Here is a 20,045-nt window from a genome sequence, read left to right as displayed (position 1 = left end):
GGCTTCGGTATATGAGCGTCGAGACTTGTTTATATGATCGCGTGCGCGATCGTGCGGTCAACGGGGAAAAGCGGCGGTCTTCGATTGGCACGCGACGAGAAAGTCTATCTTATTATAACATTTTTTGATTAGTTCTTTTGCTTGTTTTCATTCCTTCTGAGGAATCCCAAACCTTCTGACATAGTTTTTAAAAGTAATATCTGTATTTAAACCAAAACTTAATATCCAGTAATCATAAACGTTGAAACGCTGCAATAACTTCCATCTAATAGTATTTGCAATTCTATATGCTCCTATATTTTTAAAAACATAAGTTCTCTCTTCACAGCTCACTAGAATTTTATATATGTACGTACCTGTATTCCGAAAAACTGAAATTCGTCCAACCATTCGTTTCACTATATACGATAAAAATCGCAATCGAGTAGATTTCGAAGAAACAATTTTTATTTCGACTAATCTTCATTGAAATAAGTTATAACAAAAAGAAATAATGGACATTTAAAATACAATCGTACATCCAGCTACAATACCGTGATCGCTATACAATGACAATTTATACACTTACTATTTACATACAAGACATTGACATGCTTTTTATTTTTTATATTATCTTCGTCCTTTCTTATCATTGATTTAGTCCTCGTTTTATTGCGATAATATTCATCAATCGTTACGGTTATTATTATCAATTATCGTTATCGTTACAATTATCATTATTATCTTTATATCGTAAACGTAGCACATTGACGCTTGTACACATGAAATTGAACGACGCGATGCAGGCGAAATTCCGCGATGTGAAAATCGCACGTCACATAAATATGTTTTTTTTGTTTTGTGACGCGCGTTTGATTGTCTATAGTATGTATTTCGTACGATTACATCTAAGTTTCTTTCCTCCTATTATCATTTCTATCGCTTTTTTCACGCAGTATTGGCGAAAGCACGCGATTTTTTAAATATAGAGAAACTGCAAGATTTCAAAATTACGAATTTTTTAAAGGAAATTATAGAATTCTGATGGGTAACAAAAATTTTATTTAAAATTTGGTCTCAGATGATATTTAAAATAAATATGATTGTTTGAATTGGTAAGAAATTATGAAATGTTGAATTTTGACGTCAGAATAAGGTTTATTTATTTGTTATGCTTTTCGTATTAAATATCTAGCGTAATAGTGTCAAAATATCAGCGTAATTTATTTCGATAAGAATTTATATGAGAACGAATGATTTTTGTATTGAGAGCTTGCAATTTCTGCAGTTTGATGTGCGTACTCTTTAATTATGCCACATGTCAAGAAGAATTATCTTCAGTGGTATGTAGTATGGGTATCCATGTAACATAAAAGCGAAAGAAACAGAAGAAAAATGTTTGAAATAATGTATCACAACTCTAAACATTATACATACAGTAACTAAGAATTTAATAATATGTTTAAGAGTATGCTATCAAACAATTTTATGGGCCATATAAAAAAATACAATAATAATTCTTTACTAAACTAACTCCTTCATAACACTGTATGACTCAAAAATACCCACATGTATCCTTCCTTTGAGTTTTAATACTCCTTCATTTGTATAAGTACATCTGCATTAAACAATTTATGTACCTTGGTAACAGTTAAAAGTTTCTAGGTTTCAAATTAAAAAACGTATAATCATCGTTGTGCAAAAGAAAGATTTTAATTGCAGAAAGTTAAAAGTCCAATTAAAAGTAATCTTTCTTTAGCACAGAAAAAGAAGATAATTGGAAGATTCTACAGAAATCGTTAGTTAAGAAATATTTTTATGTCTAAAAATTTATATAATTTCATAATTTAAAATTTATCCAGACAATCACTTGCCAATTTTTCAACGCCACATATCGTAACAAATTAACACTTATTGGTCTCAACACGAAGTAAATTCATTAAATAGCATAATTTAAATGACATTTTTCTATGATCCCCTTGAACTTTAATTCTGTATAATTTAGCGGTGATAAAACTTCATTCTTCTCGACCCGTGACTCTCCATCATTACAAAACTTTTGGCCACCATCTCGTAACTTTCTCGTCTCGTACAATGTATTTATTGTGACACATTTAAAATACCTATACTAGAAAGTATGTTTTAGATGTCGAGATCTGGTCGACTGCCCCAAGGGGAAAAATATTAAAACAAAAAGAATTACAGCCTGTCTCTGCATTTCTTTTTTGCGATACCGTACTCACCTTTTGTATATTAGTGAAAAGTCTGTTATATTCGCGAAGCATTCTATTCTCTTCTCTCTTTTTACGATTTATCGCACTCTTAGCATACGAAGGAACAATTATGAACGATTACCTCACGACGATTCGACACATTTTATTTTATTTATCACACATAATTATCGCTTATTATTGCTTGCTCATCATTCTGAATCATGAAGATTCAGCGTGAACGAGAAAATGATTGCTATATACATGTATTACTTCGATGATAGCTACGGTGGAAGTTGGTAACTCGCTCTCTAATTTTCAGCTTTGCTTCATCTTTTAACACGTTGGCTTCCACGCAAATTTTATATATCTATGTATTTTACCCTGGGAGTTGCGATACATCGAAATATACTACGCCACAACATTTAATTTTTGTAAAATATTATATTGCCCTTGCGCACTTTTGTCTGACAATGTTATCTATCTGTCAGTCACATCTTAGAAAATTCGTTAATTTATAAAGTTTATCTTATTTTAATCATTATAATAAATTTAGTAACTTGGCAACCAACGTGTAAAAAATAGTTTGTTTTAACACCTTTATTTTTTATGAACTACAAAAATTTATCAACTTAATTTAAACCACTAAAATTTATTAGTTAAGCGTAATTAGATTTGAAAAATATAAAACAAGAATCTTTGTCCCTATATTTAGGTTCAGTTCTTTAAATATTTCTTTCCAGCTTTGAAGAAGTTTTTATTTATCAATATTTACATATTTAACCACGTTTTGTTTGAAATTTTGATTTCCCACTTTTGTAAATTTATAATAATTATTAATGCTAAAACTATCGACCTGTAATATGAATCGAAATATATAATAAACAGATGATATAGTATATAATATTTCCATTTCAATAAAAAACGGCGCTAATTGTGTCAAAATTACTTCTCCACTTTTAGTAATTGAAAAAATGAAAAATCTAAAACTTATTTTGACGGATTTTTTGCGTTAAATAAATAAATCTCTATTATTTGATATCTCACATGTTTGGAATTCAACCCACGAAATGAGGTATTGGAAAGACCCTACAAAATACTAAAAGTAGAATTTTGTTAGTCTTTCTCCACTTTCAAAGTACAAAATACAAAAAATATAAAGAAAATACAAAAAGATAAGGAAATTTCATACTATTCGTTTATTGATTTCCACAGAAGTATGCCGAGTAAAATCTGTGTTTTAATCTTGTGTCCATTTAAAAAAGCACGAGAAAAAATAAAAAAGTTTCATTTAGCTCATTCATTAAATTTTATAGTTCAGTGCCCAATAAAAGCTCTTTACTAAAGTAAGAGTTACTAAAGTATAAGGAGTATAAGAAAAAAAAAGAAAAAATTCATAAAACTCGCTCATCAAGCAGTTTCCCAGTTGTCAAACTAAATCCATATTTGGTATCTGTACGTTTATAAAGATACAAAAGAAAACATGAAAATTCTATGAAGCTCATTGAGTCAATTTTACATTCAGAGAAACGAGAGAAATAGAAATATTCCATAAAATTGGTCCACTCAATTTTACAGTTAAAAAATTCTCTGTTTGTTAAATTACATTTCGAGAAGCATAAGAAAAAATAAAAGAATTTTGCAAAGTTCGTTCGTTCAATCTCATGATAAATAATTCAACAAAATCTCTACGATCTCCTTTTCATTTTTCAAATAAATTCAAACACGAAATAAAGAATACTCTATTCTGTTGAGGTTCCAAAGATTAATCAATCACCAAATTACTTTCCTTCCACCGTAACCGCGATTCTACCAACTTAATCACATTCCCATCAACACTCGCATTGTTACACCTACGAGAGAAACCGGAAAGAGAAAACTTGAATTCGACGAACGCAGATGTACGTACGGCGAAATTAATCTACGCCTTCGTCAATTTACTCTATCAAGATATTACTTCACGCTTTACGCAATCTGTCGGTCAGGTTTCTGAAGAATTGAAGCGTACTTGTTTCTTTTTTTCTCAGCTCTTCAGCAATTGAATTTCGCCCGCACCAGTCCTCGTCGCCTAGATCCGACTGATGGTTCTAATTAACACTTAGAATTATCTGTATTGGGGGCTTGTTGCGCTTATCGATCCGTTTAATCTTTCCTATCTTATGACCGTAAAAGAAAATTATGTTCAATTCATATAACTTGATGGTTCCTTTCTTTCTGATTTTTTTAGAAATATTCGTGGACCGATCGAGTTCTGATTAATTTAATCCTCCCATTCCTAACGATACCTATAGTCGCCGTTTATGCAAGGATCAGTGAATACGAATGTCAACTGTAGTCGATATTGCGTCTATATAATGAATCGTGAAGAGCTGGAAAAATGATTAATTCAGCTATGATCCTTGAACCTTCTGTGTTTCAATTTCGTTTTTATTTCGATCGAAAAAAATCTTTTAAAGTTTTGAAACTATTTTTAGCATAAAATTGAAACGAGAAATCACATATATTAATAAAAATTCGTACTTAATTTCCTCAAACTTAAGAAATTTTCTAGCCACACAAAAAAAGTCAAAATTTATTCGAATAACGAATAGCAAATAAAGATGAACAAAGTGATCATTACTCGCGAATCATGAATAATTTTATTCATTTACAGAATTTATTCGTCTTCACCAATACTACGATTTATTTGTATCCGTGGAGCGAATAAAGATAACTCGCTGAACATAATTATTAAATTTGCAATCAATCTTTAGCAAACCAATGCGTAGAGAGAACAAAAGCGTGTGAACATAAATATTTGCGCTATTTACAGATAAATAGGAATTAGTAAGCTTTAATAGCAAATAGCGAAGAATAAGATATTCGCGAATAAAAGTTTCGAATCATTTAATTAATTAATTAATTATTAATTTATTATTTATTCGAATAATTATCTAGATAAAGGTTTATTCGAACAATGCCTCCTTCTGGGTCTTATTTGTATATGTGACACTGTGACACTTTCGGCCAATAAACATGCTTATCTTTATAATTGTATTAAGTCTATCAGAAATAACCAGTCAGACTGGCATTCCTTCTTTTAATCATTACCTAATCATCTTTTCAACTTTATACTTATACTAGCGTCGCCTGTAATAATCAGCATTAAGGTAATGACTTATTCTGTACTAATTAAATGACATCTATACTTATATTTTGATTTTGTGTTTAAGTACTAAAAATACGGTTCTTTGAGGTTAGGTTAGAGGAAATAAATTATTGGTGTATCTATTAATTTCTTTAAAGTTTGAGGTTAGTTCTTTGTTTAACTTTTTCTTTGCGGAAAGTGTATATTTGTATTTTTTTGTATAGATAACTAGGATTTTTTATTAATTTTGCAATGGTTAAAATCACGTAACTTTTTCGTTACTTTTGTATTTATAAATATAAATAATTTATTAATATTTTAGGAATTATATATATGTTTGAAATACACGTGTACTTAATAGCAGATTTTCAAAATGGTTTTTCTCGAAATTGAAGCCTCATAGACAGAAACTTTATTCTTCATTTTCTTATTTATTTTCTCATGACGAATCATCTTTTTCTTGGTTATGCCTTTAATTACTGGATATCCTGTGTACGTTTGCAGTTTTTCACTTACACATTTGCCATAAATATTGTATAAACATCCGCAGTCTACTGATGTATTTTAATGTTGTGAACCATAGTTTTCTCTTTGACAATTGAACTTCGTCAACAGTTTTCTCTAATGGAAGATTTGTGAAAAGTAGTTGCTAAAAATAGTTTATTCACAAAAACATAGTAAATTTTTTGGCATATACGTATTATAACGAATCTATTTTTGGTCGTTTACGTTGTTTTATTAGATTTTTTTACTAACTCCGAGTATTTTTGCAGTTTGTCCAGAAGGGACATTCGGTAAATTGTTATAGCAGTGAGTGTATTCATATCACGTACATGTTTCACCAATATGAAGTACGTGTACATTAGGTGCAACTTTACAACGTAAATTGCAGTCGCAATAGATCGGAGAAGGTAGTTGAAGTATTTCTTGTGTAGTCTTTTAGTTATGTTAAACGATGAATTTGGCCTTAAAAATTGCTATGGAATTAAAATTTCGAAATTAAATTAGAAAATTAGAAAATTATCGTTCATCGAGTTCTATATTTGTTTTTGAGCAGACTTTCGAGAAAATTTTTTCAAGTCTAAAATATTCGATATTTTTTTAGATTAAAATGTTGAACTAGAACGATTTAACATATGTAACTTACAAGTATCACATATATTTCTAAATTTTCTTTGGCCTTAAAAAGTTGAAAAAATTAAGGTGAGAGTGAAAAGAAATTAAAGTAAATTGAAATTAAATTAAAAAATTGACAAATTATGTTTTATCGAATATTTACAATTCTTTTTAAATTCAATAACATTTATTTCTACTAATTTTTCGAGCTTTTTTAATTAAAATATTAAACTAAAAGCAATTTATAAAAACTTGCAAGTATACATTCGTTGTCCTTTCGATTATAAAAATTGGGAAAATTATCATAGAACTAAAATTTTGAAATAGAATTAAAAATTTTAAAAATAATTTTTTCATAAAATATTTATATATCAGGTACTGAAAACTTTAGATTAATTTTTAGATTAATTTTTAGAACATTCAATCGTCCTAAACAAATCTTTACCTAATTTCATAAAAGATATATGATATATTGGAAAAATTATGATATAACACAAAGTAAACGGAAAATTAAGATTTTACCGTTTAGAGAATATCTGTTATTTCGTTTGAAATTAAGTAAAATTCGAAAGAAATTTCCAAATCTGTAAAGCTGAAAACTTCAATTAATGAATAAAGAGATATATGAATAATTCAAAAACATAGATATATTTGTTTTATATATACGAAATCACACTTCAACTGGTTAGTCTTTAATTTCAGACCAAAATAGTTTTGATTCAAATATTCAACAAACACGACTTGCAAATCTTTTCTTCCATTCCGGTCAATCAGTAATTATATGAAATACTACAGTGTAAATTTTGTCCAATAACGGGTATAAAATGTGTAATATACAGTCGTAAAGAGCTCATAAAAGACAACGTCGCATTGCGTCTATTCGTTTATGAGGCCAGTCAGCGAACTTGATTGTTTGATCCGTGAGGGTACGTTACGTGTCGCAATCCCTTGGAAAATTGTCACCCGTTTCATTAATATATATTAAACAAGGAATCGCTGTAAGCTTATTATATGCACCACGATTTCAGGCAAAATAAATTTCCGGACAAAGGTTTTAAAAATAAGAAAAACAAATCATATTAAAATTTTAAATAACCAGACGTTTTATTATATCAAATTTATAAATAAAAATTCTTGTATTTTAATTGGTGAAAAAAATGAATGCTTGTAAGAATTGTTAGAAAAGAGAATGCTAAAAAAAGTTACATTTGTCGTGTGTTTTATTATCATAAATGAAAGAATATGAACCACCAAGACTTAAGTAACAAACTATATCAAAATTTTGAATAAAATTTTGTTTATGTCAAATTTTTGATTAAAAAAGGAACGATAATAATCAAGTTACCAAAAAATTTATTTCTTTGAGAAATTCGATTCGTCGAGTATTTTATTACTGCGAATTAAACAATTTTTTAACAAGTTTTAAAGAAATGTGAAGAATTGTATAATGTTTTTTATCCTTTTCGTTTCCTTTATCTCATGAGTCTTTTACGAAAATGGAGATCGATGAATAGGTAGTTAATTAAACATTTAAATGATTGTATTGAGACAATCTTTCTCTTTTTAGAAATTTCACTAATAAGGGAGTTAATCATTAATTAATGGATATTTGCGAGGCGTTCTCCAAATCGCTTTATTATTTTATGGAAGTAAGGCTATTTTTATAGTCCATTTTATATTACTCTTAAATATCTGCGTGTCTTATTCAACTGCGATTTTAATTCTTCATAGCAGTAGAACCGATAATTGATTAAACTCCTGCAATTTTTACGGAATAAAGATTGCTATTAATATTGTCGAATAAAAGAACTGTATTCTGATTATAACAGAAATAATAACAGAATGCTTATTTTATTTATTAATTTAATAATTAATTAAAATTGTTCAAATCCTTATGAACAATTATTTTCTTTTTATTTAATTTATTTTAATAATGAGCTGTATATCATTAAAATTACGTTGGCATATTTTTATTACGAATTGAGATTAATTAAAAATGATTAAATTTAATTATATTACTTGTAATATTAATATTATCTTATTTAGATTAGTTCGTAACATACGTAGTATATTACTTCAATAAAAAAAAGAAAAACAATATTCGACAGTCGAAATATAATCAAGTTTTATTTCTGGCAGACTAATACAAAAAATTAATATGAAACTATAAAAAGATTCCAGAACGTATTTTTTCAGAACACATTTCTTCTTTTCTTCACTAAAAATGATTTCACGTACATGTGAGATATGTATGCATAGGTATGCAGCGAATTTCTCTTATAATATTAAACCTTCCAGATATTTCAAAAACAAATGGTGATCAAAATTTACAAAAAATGCAACATGAGCATGATTAGCATAGATTATCAAATTAAAAGTACTTAATAAAACAAATTGAAACTTCGTTCATAACGCAAATTTTCCTACTTCTTTTTATTAACTTTAATTGTTTTTAAGATTAACAAAACTAACAAGAAGCAAAGTAATAAAGTTTTCTAAATACATCGAAACATTGTAAAAAAACGACAATTTATTATAAATTCATACATGAAATAAAATTAAATTATCTCGCGATCTTACAATTGAGAAATAATCGTATCTGGAGCATTAACTCCATAACAAAAAATAAACGGAAACGCACTAAACGTACTAAATTCGCGAATTAATATTAGATACAGAATTTTCTTCCGACACATTGTTCATCGCTGATTTATTTTACATATGCGATTGTTGACACGTAGCCCATCATTTTTACAAACTAAACACTAGTCGTTTATATGAGAGAAAAACTTTTTTCTGGCTATCAATTATCGCGTTACTGAAACGACGTACATATATTTACAAATTATTTACAGCGGACGTTAACACGCGAATTTTATCACAGAGAAACGATGAATCAAAATTAAAAAAAAAAAAAGAGAAGGGAAGAAACATTAGAAGAGACAAAAGACAAAAAATTCGTACAATATAAGATAAGATTATCAGACTTTGATTTATTGCTGATCAATCGACGTGACTATTAACGAAGCATAAATTAAACGAAATATTCCACTGACAATGAGTTAATATTAATTAACAACTAAAGGACACGCACATCGACGAATTAAAATATAATGAAATCTTACCTAACCATACTCTAATAAAAAAGGTTATTGCATTGTACAATATCTCTCGACCTTATCTTTATTATTAAAAGCTCCTTTGATTATGTTAGTACGAGCTTTCGATCATTTCAAATCGACCTCTTTCTATCGATTAAATGGCATACTTTACTATCGATTTAATCGTTCACGATTCCTTATTCAAACTATTTTTCGGAACATGGAAATGGCGTAGATGCACGTAATTAATTCGAATAGAATTTCGCGCGGGGTTTTCAAGGTGCCTTTGCTAATTTGCAGTGTGAATTATTCAGTCCACAATAGGGAATGGCTTTTTAATTGATTTGTGACTCATTTTATGTCCTGCGTAAAAGTTGGGCCATTCTTCTCGAAAATTTCGAGAAACGAAAATTTTATTAAGATTCGAATGTTTATGACATAACGATTTGATCTATTTAGATATTTATAAACTCTTATCCTTTTAAAATTAACAGGAAATATTGATCACAGAGAGTTAAATATTAATATTTTATAATATCAAAATGTACGAATTGAAATGGTATTACATTATTGGTGAATTTATTTTGGATAAAGCGTAATTTGTTTGCCTTTTATTAAATATTTAGAGCTTTATTAAACGTTTATAGGATTTCGCTGCTTTTATTTACCAATAGATGGTCATATGTTTATTATTATTACTAATCTTTTAAATCTTATTCATGTTTTACCCTAAACGTCTTGAAACATAAATCGTTACATTCGCCGAATGAAAATTTTATTATTTTTGAATGTATGAATATTTGGATATAATTGTAAAATTGTGCTGTTGCTATTTTTTAGATGACTAGGAGCTAAACAAATATTATTAACCGTACAAGAAAAATAAATAAATACTCCTGACAGAAAAACAGACTATAATCATATCATCTAATTACTTAATTATCTACATAACACTTAATATTTAAATAAAATTTGCGACGATAAAAAATATATATTTTTTGTACATAAATATTCGTTATTTAAACTAATATTAAAACGAATTGAATTCATGGTCCGATTATAAAGATGCTATTGCAAAAATTTGATTGTTAAGTCCAATATATACATAATTAAACAAGTTAATATTTTTTTCAAATAAGATTAGATAAATAATCGGAAGGAAAGTTCAACGAGCTATAATTATTTCTGTATTGCGTTTTAATTTTAAAAGCAGCCATTATACTTTCTTCGAAGGAAGACATATTTCAACTATAAAATGAAAAAAAAATAAAAATATCACAAAATCTATAAAAATCTTCGCAACATGTTATAAATTCTCTACATAAAATCACATAACAACAATGAATGATAAAACGTACAATAAAATACAGAAAAGAATTAAAAAACAATTTTTCCGATATTATCGGTTATCAACATTATCTCGATCATCTACTACCAATGATATTAAAACGCGGCGCTTTTCCAAAGCGTAAACAACAAAATAAATAGCTTCTCGACGATTAATAGCACTAATCAAACAATAACGATAACAATAACGACGATCACTTTGGAATTATATATCACATCATAATTTTCTTTTAAGAAAAAGAAAATGCGCAATACCGTTGAAACGTCGGGATCATGTCATGCAACGTGTCATGTAATAACATTATCGGTGAGCAATAATACTAATTGCATTAAAAATAACAAAGATTACAGTGTTCATTTCTTTTGTCTTTTCTTCGAATACAGGTCAGAAACGACACTAAAGTCGACTATTACTTAACATCGAACCTTGAATCTGACTATCTACCACCAAATATCAGGCACAGCGAGCTCTCACTATTAAAAACGATTCTATTCACTTTGCCTTCGAATAAATGGTTAGGAAATCGCGTAGTCGACTTCATTGGTTATCTAAATATATTACATATTAACTCTCGAGCTGCCAATCAAATCCATTACATTAATAAACATTTACTTGCTTCGAAGTTTCGATAATTCATTATTCTTTATAGTTTATCTTTCTTATAACTTCTTCAATCTTATCGATAAACGATTTCATGTGGAACTCGAGTTATCTACGAATCGAACAGCACACTTGGCCACCCAATACGACACAGAATATTTTCAAGAATTGAAAAAAAAATTAGGCGAAGGTGTCTTGACGAGGTTAACGAATCGACAAGACATCTTTTTGAAGAAAATCTTCGTTCTTTCTTTCTCGCATGTTTTTCAAAACATGGTTTCTTGTAAGTTTCTCCAAGATCGTTCCCTGACCCGTCGATCGATCGATACCAGCGTGAAGCGCGTGCCTTTCTTTTCACGAGAATGTCGCTTAGAAGTATAATAATATCGATAGTATTGGCAATGCGATGTGACCTACGCGTTTCATGCGCGTCTATCTGCCCTCTGTGTGCATCTCTGTGATCGTTTCGCGATAGTATATGATCTTCGTGTCTCTGTATTCTCTGGCCACGCGTGCTACCGGTTTCTTCAGCCGTCTTGTATAGTAATGTCTCCTTTCTGGCGTGATAAATATTTAAATTTAGTTTCTTCCTCTATCACTGCTTTTTTAGGAAGTTTTAAGGTTTCGATGTTTCAAACGGTATGTTATTGTTATTGTGACTCTTTCGAAGGAACTGGCTACTATTTTCTGCATGGCTTCGGCATAGTCTCATATATGACAAATTTTAAGGTAAATTAGAAAATAATGGAACCTAAGATGTGACCAAAATATAAATATGTTAACGTTTCAATAAATAGTTTCGTAGGAAACTTTAAGGTTTAAAAATAATAATATATACTGCCAGCCACAAGTATCAGTTATAAAAATATTAATTACTATATCTATTGAAAAGTCACTATATCTATTGAAAAGCTCTATCAAATATTATTCTACTTTATATTAGAGGACACACACAATATAAATAAAATAATAGATCTATAACAAAATATTTAGAAAATGAAAAACAATGAGAAATATACAATTTGTAGTACGTATCAGTTGATGTCTTCATACTTATGGCTGGCGGTATGTACGCACCATTACTAACTGCTGATTGATCGTGTTTGATTTACGTTTTTGATCATCCATTTCCATAATCCTTGCCAGATTTATTACATACAAATGTCTCTTTTTTGAATATATTTTTAAATGTTTCTTCAACTGACTAAATAAACATGCGTGCACCGGGCTTAAAGCAAACCTTTGAAAAGTCTTTTATCCATTACCAAGCAATCCAAAATGCACATGATTTAATATACGAGTACTGTGTTGAAACCGTAAGCACGCGAGCTAGCCAAATATGTTTAAAAGCGCGAGTTACTTGATGAGATTCGTCTTCCGTGAGTTTTTGGCAAGATGGCGAAGAATCTCTCGATGCGGGCTACACGTTACGTATATAGTCGACGATTATACGCGTCGTTTTATTTGTTGCATGTGTAGGCGACGATGCGGATGTGTAATTAGGTGGGTGTGTACGTATCTATGCGTGTCTTTTTGTTTTCTTCTTTTTCTTTTCCATTTGCAATTCACAGTATAAACTCGCTCTCCTCTCAGAGGCTGCTACCGTACTCGCTCGATCTTCGTCGGTCGATGTGCTTTATGTACGTCTCCGAGTACATGCTCTTAGTGCGGTCGTCGTACCTGCAAGCAAAAAAAGACAGTGGCACTAATACGTTTTGTTCGCTTCGACGATGTTCATGCGGTTCCAGGTTTGGGATAGTTTGTTTGCAAGTATTATTGTTTGGGATTTTGGGTCGACGGAATCAAGAGAATTTTAGTTGTTCTTTTTGTTTCTTTGTGACATAGACTAAATTTATATGAAGACCACAGGGGAAAAGGTTATATTTTTCGCTTTTTATATATGGGAGCAGTTTTGAAATTTAATATATTGTTAACCAATCTCAGTTTTCCTCTTATATAACTAAACTAACTTAGTAGATAAATTTTACATAAAATTATCAAATTGTAGCTAATAGTTCATATAACAGAAATCTATGAACTATTAATATTATTAGCCTGTAAATTACTGCATAAAGTATCGTCTTTTTTTATTTGCTGACAGTTTTCCATAATTTTTGTATATAAAAATTCGTAGATTTATCGTTTAAGTTTATATCTTCAAGCCTAAATGACTGTTCTCTTTTTTAATTATATCATACAATAGTACTTCATTTGTTGAAATTTTAGTTAATGCTTGATTAACTGAATTTTTATTGACTGAATTTAGTTATTTGAATATGAGCCCCTATTATGTGACGGCAAAATATTAGGTAGTCGGCAAAATTGGTGAGCTCCTATTGTATAAATTCCAATTATATAAGCTGTTTGTTTCCCGACAAGTTTAAATAGATGAAGTACTACTGTATTGAAGCACTTCATTCAACCACCAAATAACATAAAAATTAGGAAATTTCCACAAAGAAAATTATATAATACATTTTATCTGTCGTCTTCATATTATTAACTATATCTAGAAGTTACATTTTATATTAACTATTCTTTAATTTCATAAGAGAATATTGTACAAATATTTTGAAGAAAAATGATATTCTTTCCTAAAATACATTTTTGAGAACTAGAACTTTTATGCGCATATAGAAACATTTGCAAAGAAAAGAAAACATGTTATTCTAAAAGGAGGAAAATATTGTAAGTTATTACAACATACATACACATACATGCATACATCACATTGTTTTCGCTCTTTAATTTTTGCATCTTCAAAATTACATCAATGCATTATCCGAACTATTCCTATAATGTACACAAGATATAAATATTAAATATATGTAATATACAAATATAATATATGTATAAATAATATAGATGTTATAGTTATGTTTGTTATTTAAATTTGACTGTATGATTTCATTTACAAATTTGAATAGCATACAAATTATGCACATGTCATACAAAAAGATAAAACAAACGTATGTGAATCCTGTTAAACATGATATGCACTTTGGTGTACTTTGATCACGTTACTTGGACCTTAATTGAATTATCTTCGTCATGTCGTGTAATTGACTTGCAATCGCAAAAAGTAAAAAACGGAAATTTTGATTGATTATATCTGATAGGCACGTACTTCCACTATATTTTGATATTTTTCTTTGATATTCTGCTTTATTGATAAAATTATCAATGTCATTCGAATTGTATCAGAATCAATTAACGTAATTATGCAAATAGTGAAAATGATCTGTGAAATGTCTTTTTAAATTCAAAGAACTTTTTAATAACTATTAATCAATATTTTAATTAAGTTAAATTTCTTCTTTCATAAATTAATCGCATCATAGCATTAATGCTTTAAATTAGTATAAATTATAAAAATTATCATTTGTAGTCTTTTTATATATACAAATATGTTTCATTACATTAACTTGATTCTATCTAACTTAATTTGTCCTGATTATACGTATATCTATGTAGTAACATTGAGTGATAGAATGATAGGTTTGATAATATTTGAATCGTCTTATTTGTTCTTTATTTACATTACCGATCTCTTTAATTACTAACTCTAAATTAAATTTAATCAAATATATTTAGAGATTCTATTAACTTCTAATCGATTCATTTATATAACATCTAATACTTTCATAATTATTACTTTCTTTATATCATAATCTTAAAAGAAGATACAATTTAGTTGGAAGGAAGATTTTACAATTCTAACAATGTTGAACTCAAGTAAAATTCATAAAGTACATTTAATTAAGTTTATGACAACCAGGCGGAACATAAAACGCGATCTACTTCCGCCAATGCAAATTGCTGATATGTGTTCGCGTTACGCGCAGCTCCCGAATAGTTTATTTTATACTGCAGTTGTTTTACAGTAGAATTTTAAATGGTCGTTAGAACCTAATGAAGTATTAGCCGTAAATATTTTACCATTAATATCGTTTCATTAATTTTACATCGAAGCAGCTGTTTTAATTCGGTTATCTTAACAGTATTTAATACTATTCAATAATATCAATTTGTAAATAATAATCTATCTTTTTGATTACGATTCCATTAACACCTATTTAAATCAGAATTGGCTATTCATTGCTGTAGTATCTGATGCAAAATGCCACATCATTATATAACATGAATGAAAAAAATCTACTGTTTCAGTTTCAAACATATTTTTAAGAAGATATTTTCAAGGTTTGCCAGTATTAAAAATGGTTTGACGAAAGAAATTACACGTGTTAAACAAATTTAGCTTTAGCACTGCGTAGAAACCTCTAAATATTGCTTTTATGGAAATAAAAATCGAACAAATATATTAAATTTTATTTATATAAAACTAAATCTAATTTAGTTAGGAGTTTAAGCTTTTAATTACATTAAGTACACGAAGTATATCAATCTGCATAACGTTTAATAAAACAAGTTCATTCAAGAAAGTAGAATTGGTATTAAATGAAATTGATGATAAGGAACCGGCCAAGAAAAAGCATTTCTATACAAGTATTCTTTTCTTTGATCACTTGTTTTAAACTGTAGATCGAAATTGTTTTAAACAACCCAATTGCTAGACCGGATATTTATGCAAATTCGTATTTTCATGAATACAGTTAAAAGAAATGTTCACTATAGAAAAATTTATTTCATCCATCAAATGTTATAACGAATTATGTAAATGTTATACAGTTCTCTATCTTTAAATCCTCCGTAAATGTATAAACATCCGCATTAATTATAGTCTATTAATTATTAATAGCATGTTTGGAACGAATATAATTTAAAATAAGAATAGATAAAAAGACTTCATCGAGAATAAGGACAGAATAGAAAAAAAAATTCGAAGAATACAGAGAAATACACTGCTGAAATCGTGCGTTCGTTTCAAGGTTATTAAAATATCAAGCAGAAATTTCGTGATCGAGCCTTTAATGCTCGAAAAAGCTCGAGGCTGTTCTCGTTTCTCTTTCCTTTTCATGTTTCGAGAAAATTCACTTTAAGAGAGGGTTAGAGAGATGCGCTAGATAGGAAAAAGTACGCGTTCCTCGAGTTACGCTGGCATTCGTGTGAAAAAGTCGAGCATCCGGTTCTCAACTCGTTCTACTTTCACCGCACGAAATTAAAAGTAATGTCCTTCCCTTCCTTTCCTGGCCGCATCTAATCACCCCATTTTATGGTGGCCCTTTGCGCCAGGAACTTGAATGGCATTGAAGATTTCTGTAGTGATTTCCAAGCTCTAAATAATCCGGATGAATAGTTAAAAAAGGGTAAGACATCGACGAGACTGCTTTTCTTAGAAACGAGGTAGTTCGTGTATATTAAAGCAACTTTCTGTTTGAAGACAGCAATTTTAGTCAATATTCCTTTTGTTTTACTATTTTAGATTATACATTATAATTTGGAAATATTTTTAGTTTATGCAACTTGGTCTTATTTCATAATTTTGTGAATAGTAGAGATGTACCCAGTAGAATTTTGGCCGACTAACCGACTAACCGAATGATCAGCTTTCAAGAAGCTGGCTTGTCGGCCGACTACTTGTCTTTACCGATTATTTTCAAATAACGCTACAAAACTCGTCAGGTTTATGATTGTTTAGTGTTACGGACCCAAAGAAAAAACTTTCGAACATTGTTTATTATATTTATTTTATTATAGCTTATTTTTCGTTTTAAAAAGTTTTTGTTACGATAAAATGAAGAAATAATGACCAAAGTACCTAATTAATTAATTGGTACTTATTTAATTTATTTCAATAAATACTAATTATTATTTTTAATCTTTTATGTAATAATTATGCTACACATAAATATGTGCCTATAAGTAAGTATACTACGTATTAAAAAATATTAAAATTATATTAATGCCAGTAAAGACAGAATATTGCATTTTTCTTTCTATGACTTACCAAGTTATCAATAAATATAGTAAATTATTACTACAAGAAATATACTAAAAATTGTGATTTAAAAAGTGTAGAGTCATTACAAAGTGGCTATAAAAAAGTACTTGCGCATGCCATTGCTTTTTAATGAAGCATTTCTTTAGCATATCCTACATTTCATTTTCACAGTATCAATTTTTTGCAGTTATATGAAAGTACTACTAAATAATACAGAATTTAATATAGCTGGAGCTAATTAATTAATATAAAAATGATATGTAAATATATACGTATAATGGTTTACAAATACTTTTTATAGTCTCTGTAGTTATATATATACACTTATACATATATGTACTGCACAAAAGTATATAAACAAATGATGTCACGTCGACGTTTGTAATTATTAAATTTTGGAGAATCAGTTTATAATTAGACAATCTCTTTATCTTCAGATTCTTCCATTTCTGAAATATAAAACTAACCGAAAGAGTTTCGAACTTAATACAAATAACAATGTTTATAAACAGTAAGGACATGTATATATACTGTATGATATATATACTAAAGAGTTGAAATACATTAGTGTAGTATCGTGGACAAAAGGCCTAAGATATCGGCCGAACCGTATACAATGTTGCGAGAACCGCGGTGTCGTTGGGTACAGCAATGTATCGTCGATCTTTTCAACTGAACAGTTTCGTCTAAAAGGCCTACGTGACCCTGGCCACGAGCGTTTTCGGGACACGTGCGCTATAGGGCGGGGAAAAAACAAAAGAGACGCTAAAGACAATGTTAGTTAAGACGCAGGCGAGAACGAACGCAAAAGGCGCGCAGTATGGGTTGAGAATCGAGAGCGTGCGAGTGCGGATGCCGAAGACGAGAGTTATAGAGAGTGATTTGAGCGGAATAAGACTTTTGTGTTTTAGTTCAAGTTGAACATTTATCGTTCTCTGTCCAATTAATCCTTGTTATTTTTATTTATCTTAATAAATAGTATTAGGAGAATTTTACAAATCTAAATTATCCTAATCCCATCCTTTTCCGATACTACATTAGTACCAATATCTTTTCAAAAGATAATTTAAGTTTATGATTTATTAACTCTAATTGTGATATTTATGAGTGACAGTATACCAACATCAATAATCAAACACGTCAAAATGTTGAATGCCGAAGTTTTTATGTTTGTTTTTCTTTTTGGAATTACTAAAAAGTAAATGCTTTTGGAAAAACGAATGTTAACTTTTATTGAGATAAAAATATAATTATATATGAGCAAGTACATAATATATTATATTTATATTATAATTATATACATGTGGGTGATTTTACAAAAATGGAGATTTTCTGTGGCTTTCACATTTTTAAGCTCTTAAAAACGTTAAATCGCATTATATTTGCATGACAGAGAAAGATAACAACTGTAAATTCATAGGCGAGCTATGAAGAATTACCAATTTAATTTATTTATATTAAAAAATTAACTTTTATGCGTGAAGTTCTCAGTTCCCTGCCATGTTAACATGGAAGTTCCATGCCTACAAAATTTACTCTACAATCTATCTCCAGAGCATGAATTTCAAATGATTTATTAATCTTTTTATATATATTTTACAATAGTTATATTTATCATTCAAATTTATCTTTTACTTTAATTGACTTCATTTTATCGGCAAAAAACATCTACAATTTTTGTCACCCCTTTTACGTCTCAGTTCTCTCTCCGTGAAATTATTTTTAAAAGAAACGATATCTGCGGTATTAAGAAAGAAATCACGCGAAGTAAGTCAAAACTAATCAAGCGAATTAGTGCTCCTCTTTCGTTTCATAACAAGTGGCCATTTTGGATTACTTAAGATTGTAAAATCGTTGACAATCACCTGTTGCAATTAGCTTTTTAGTCCCCTGGCTCGTATTATATTCTAAGTTTACTATTTTTACTAAATTTTATTTAACGTAACATAAATATAATATTGGTATTCAACTTCATTTTTAATGAATGAAATAGTAAACCGTGCGAGAACTTAATATTTAACCTCAAAATTCTCAGTTCCCTGATTTCGGTCTCCAGTCAAAAAATATGATAGAGGATTAGAAGTATTCTAAGAGGACCAGAAGATAAAAGTCTATGTCGATTGTATCTATGTCACATAGATATTTAAAGAATGCCTTGCATTTTTTAGGTAAAGTTATAATTTAGTCCTAAAGGTTAGAAAATAAAATGTACTATTTATTTGTTTTAGTTTATAATAAAGAACGCAAGACTGATCATTTGTTTATATATGTAGGGAATAAATATTCGTTAGTTTTAAAAATTTAATGATTTTTGTTTTAAGTTTAACTAGCATTTGACAAGACTGATAACTAGGTAATTTATGATTAATAAATATTAATTTTGTTTTATGTTTAACTACTTTTGTTCTCATTTTCAAGTTTAACTGGCAGATTATTATCAAGACCGATATTAGGATAAGATTGGAAGTTATGGAAATTATTAATGTATGATGTTAGATATAGAAATTTTATAAATAATTCTTGAGAAAATTAATTATCTTTTATCTAATTCTTTGATAAAAAATGAAGTTTTTTTTATTAAAAGTTTTAAATACAGTTGATTACATGATAACTTGTCAGTCCCCTACAGATCACATATAGTTATTTATTTATTTGGTCGTTT

General features: G+C 28.8%; 1 protein-coding gene across 8 annotated transcripts in view; it reads right to left on the bottom strand.

The window, feature by feature from the left end:
- Positions 1–9,405: 9,405 nt before the first annotated feature.
- Positions 9,406–20,045, bottom strand: part of LOC126925022 (octopamine receptor beta-2R-like) — a 543,796-nt gene continuing 533,156 nt past the window's right edge. For all 8 annotated transcript variants that reach the window (XM_050740130.1, XM_050740128.1, XM_050740133.1 and 5 more), the window contains one exon: positions 9,406–13,161. In XM_050740130.1, coding sequence (XP_050596087.1) covers positions 13,071–13,161 — 91 coding nt within the window. In that variant the 3' untranslated portion in view covers positions 9,406–13,070. The remainder of the gene's footprint in view (positions 13,162–20,045) is intronic.

Source organism: Bombus affinis, chromosome 15 (genome assembly GCF_024516045.1).
Source record: "Bombus affinis isolate iyBomAffi1 chromosome 15, iyBomAffi1.2, whole genome shotgun sequence".
Lineage (NCBI taxonomy): Eukaryota > Metazoa > Arthropoda > Insecta > Hymenoptera > Apidae > Bombus > Bombus affinis.
Note: the sequence above shows the minus strand (reverse complement) of the source record. Positions and strands in the feature narration are given on the sequence as shown.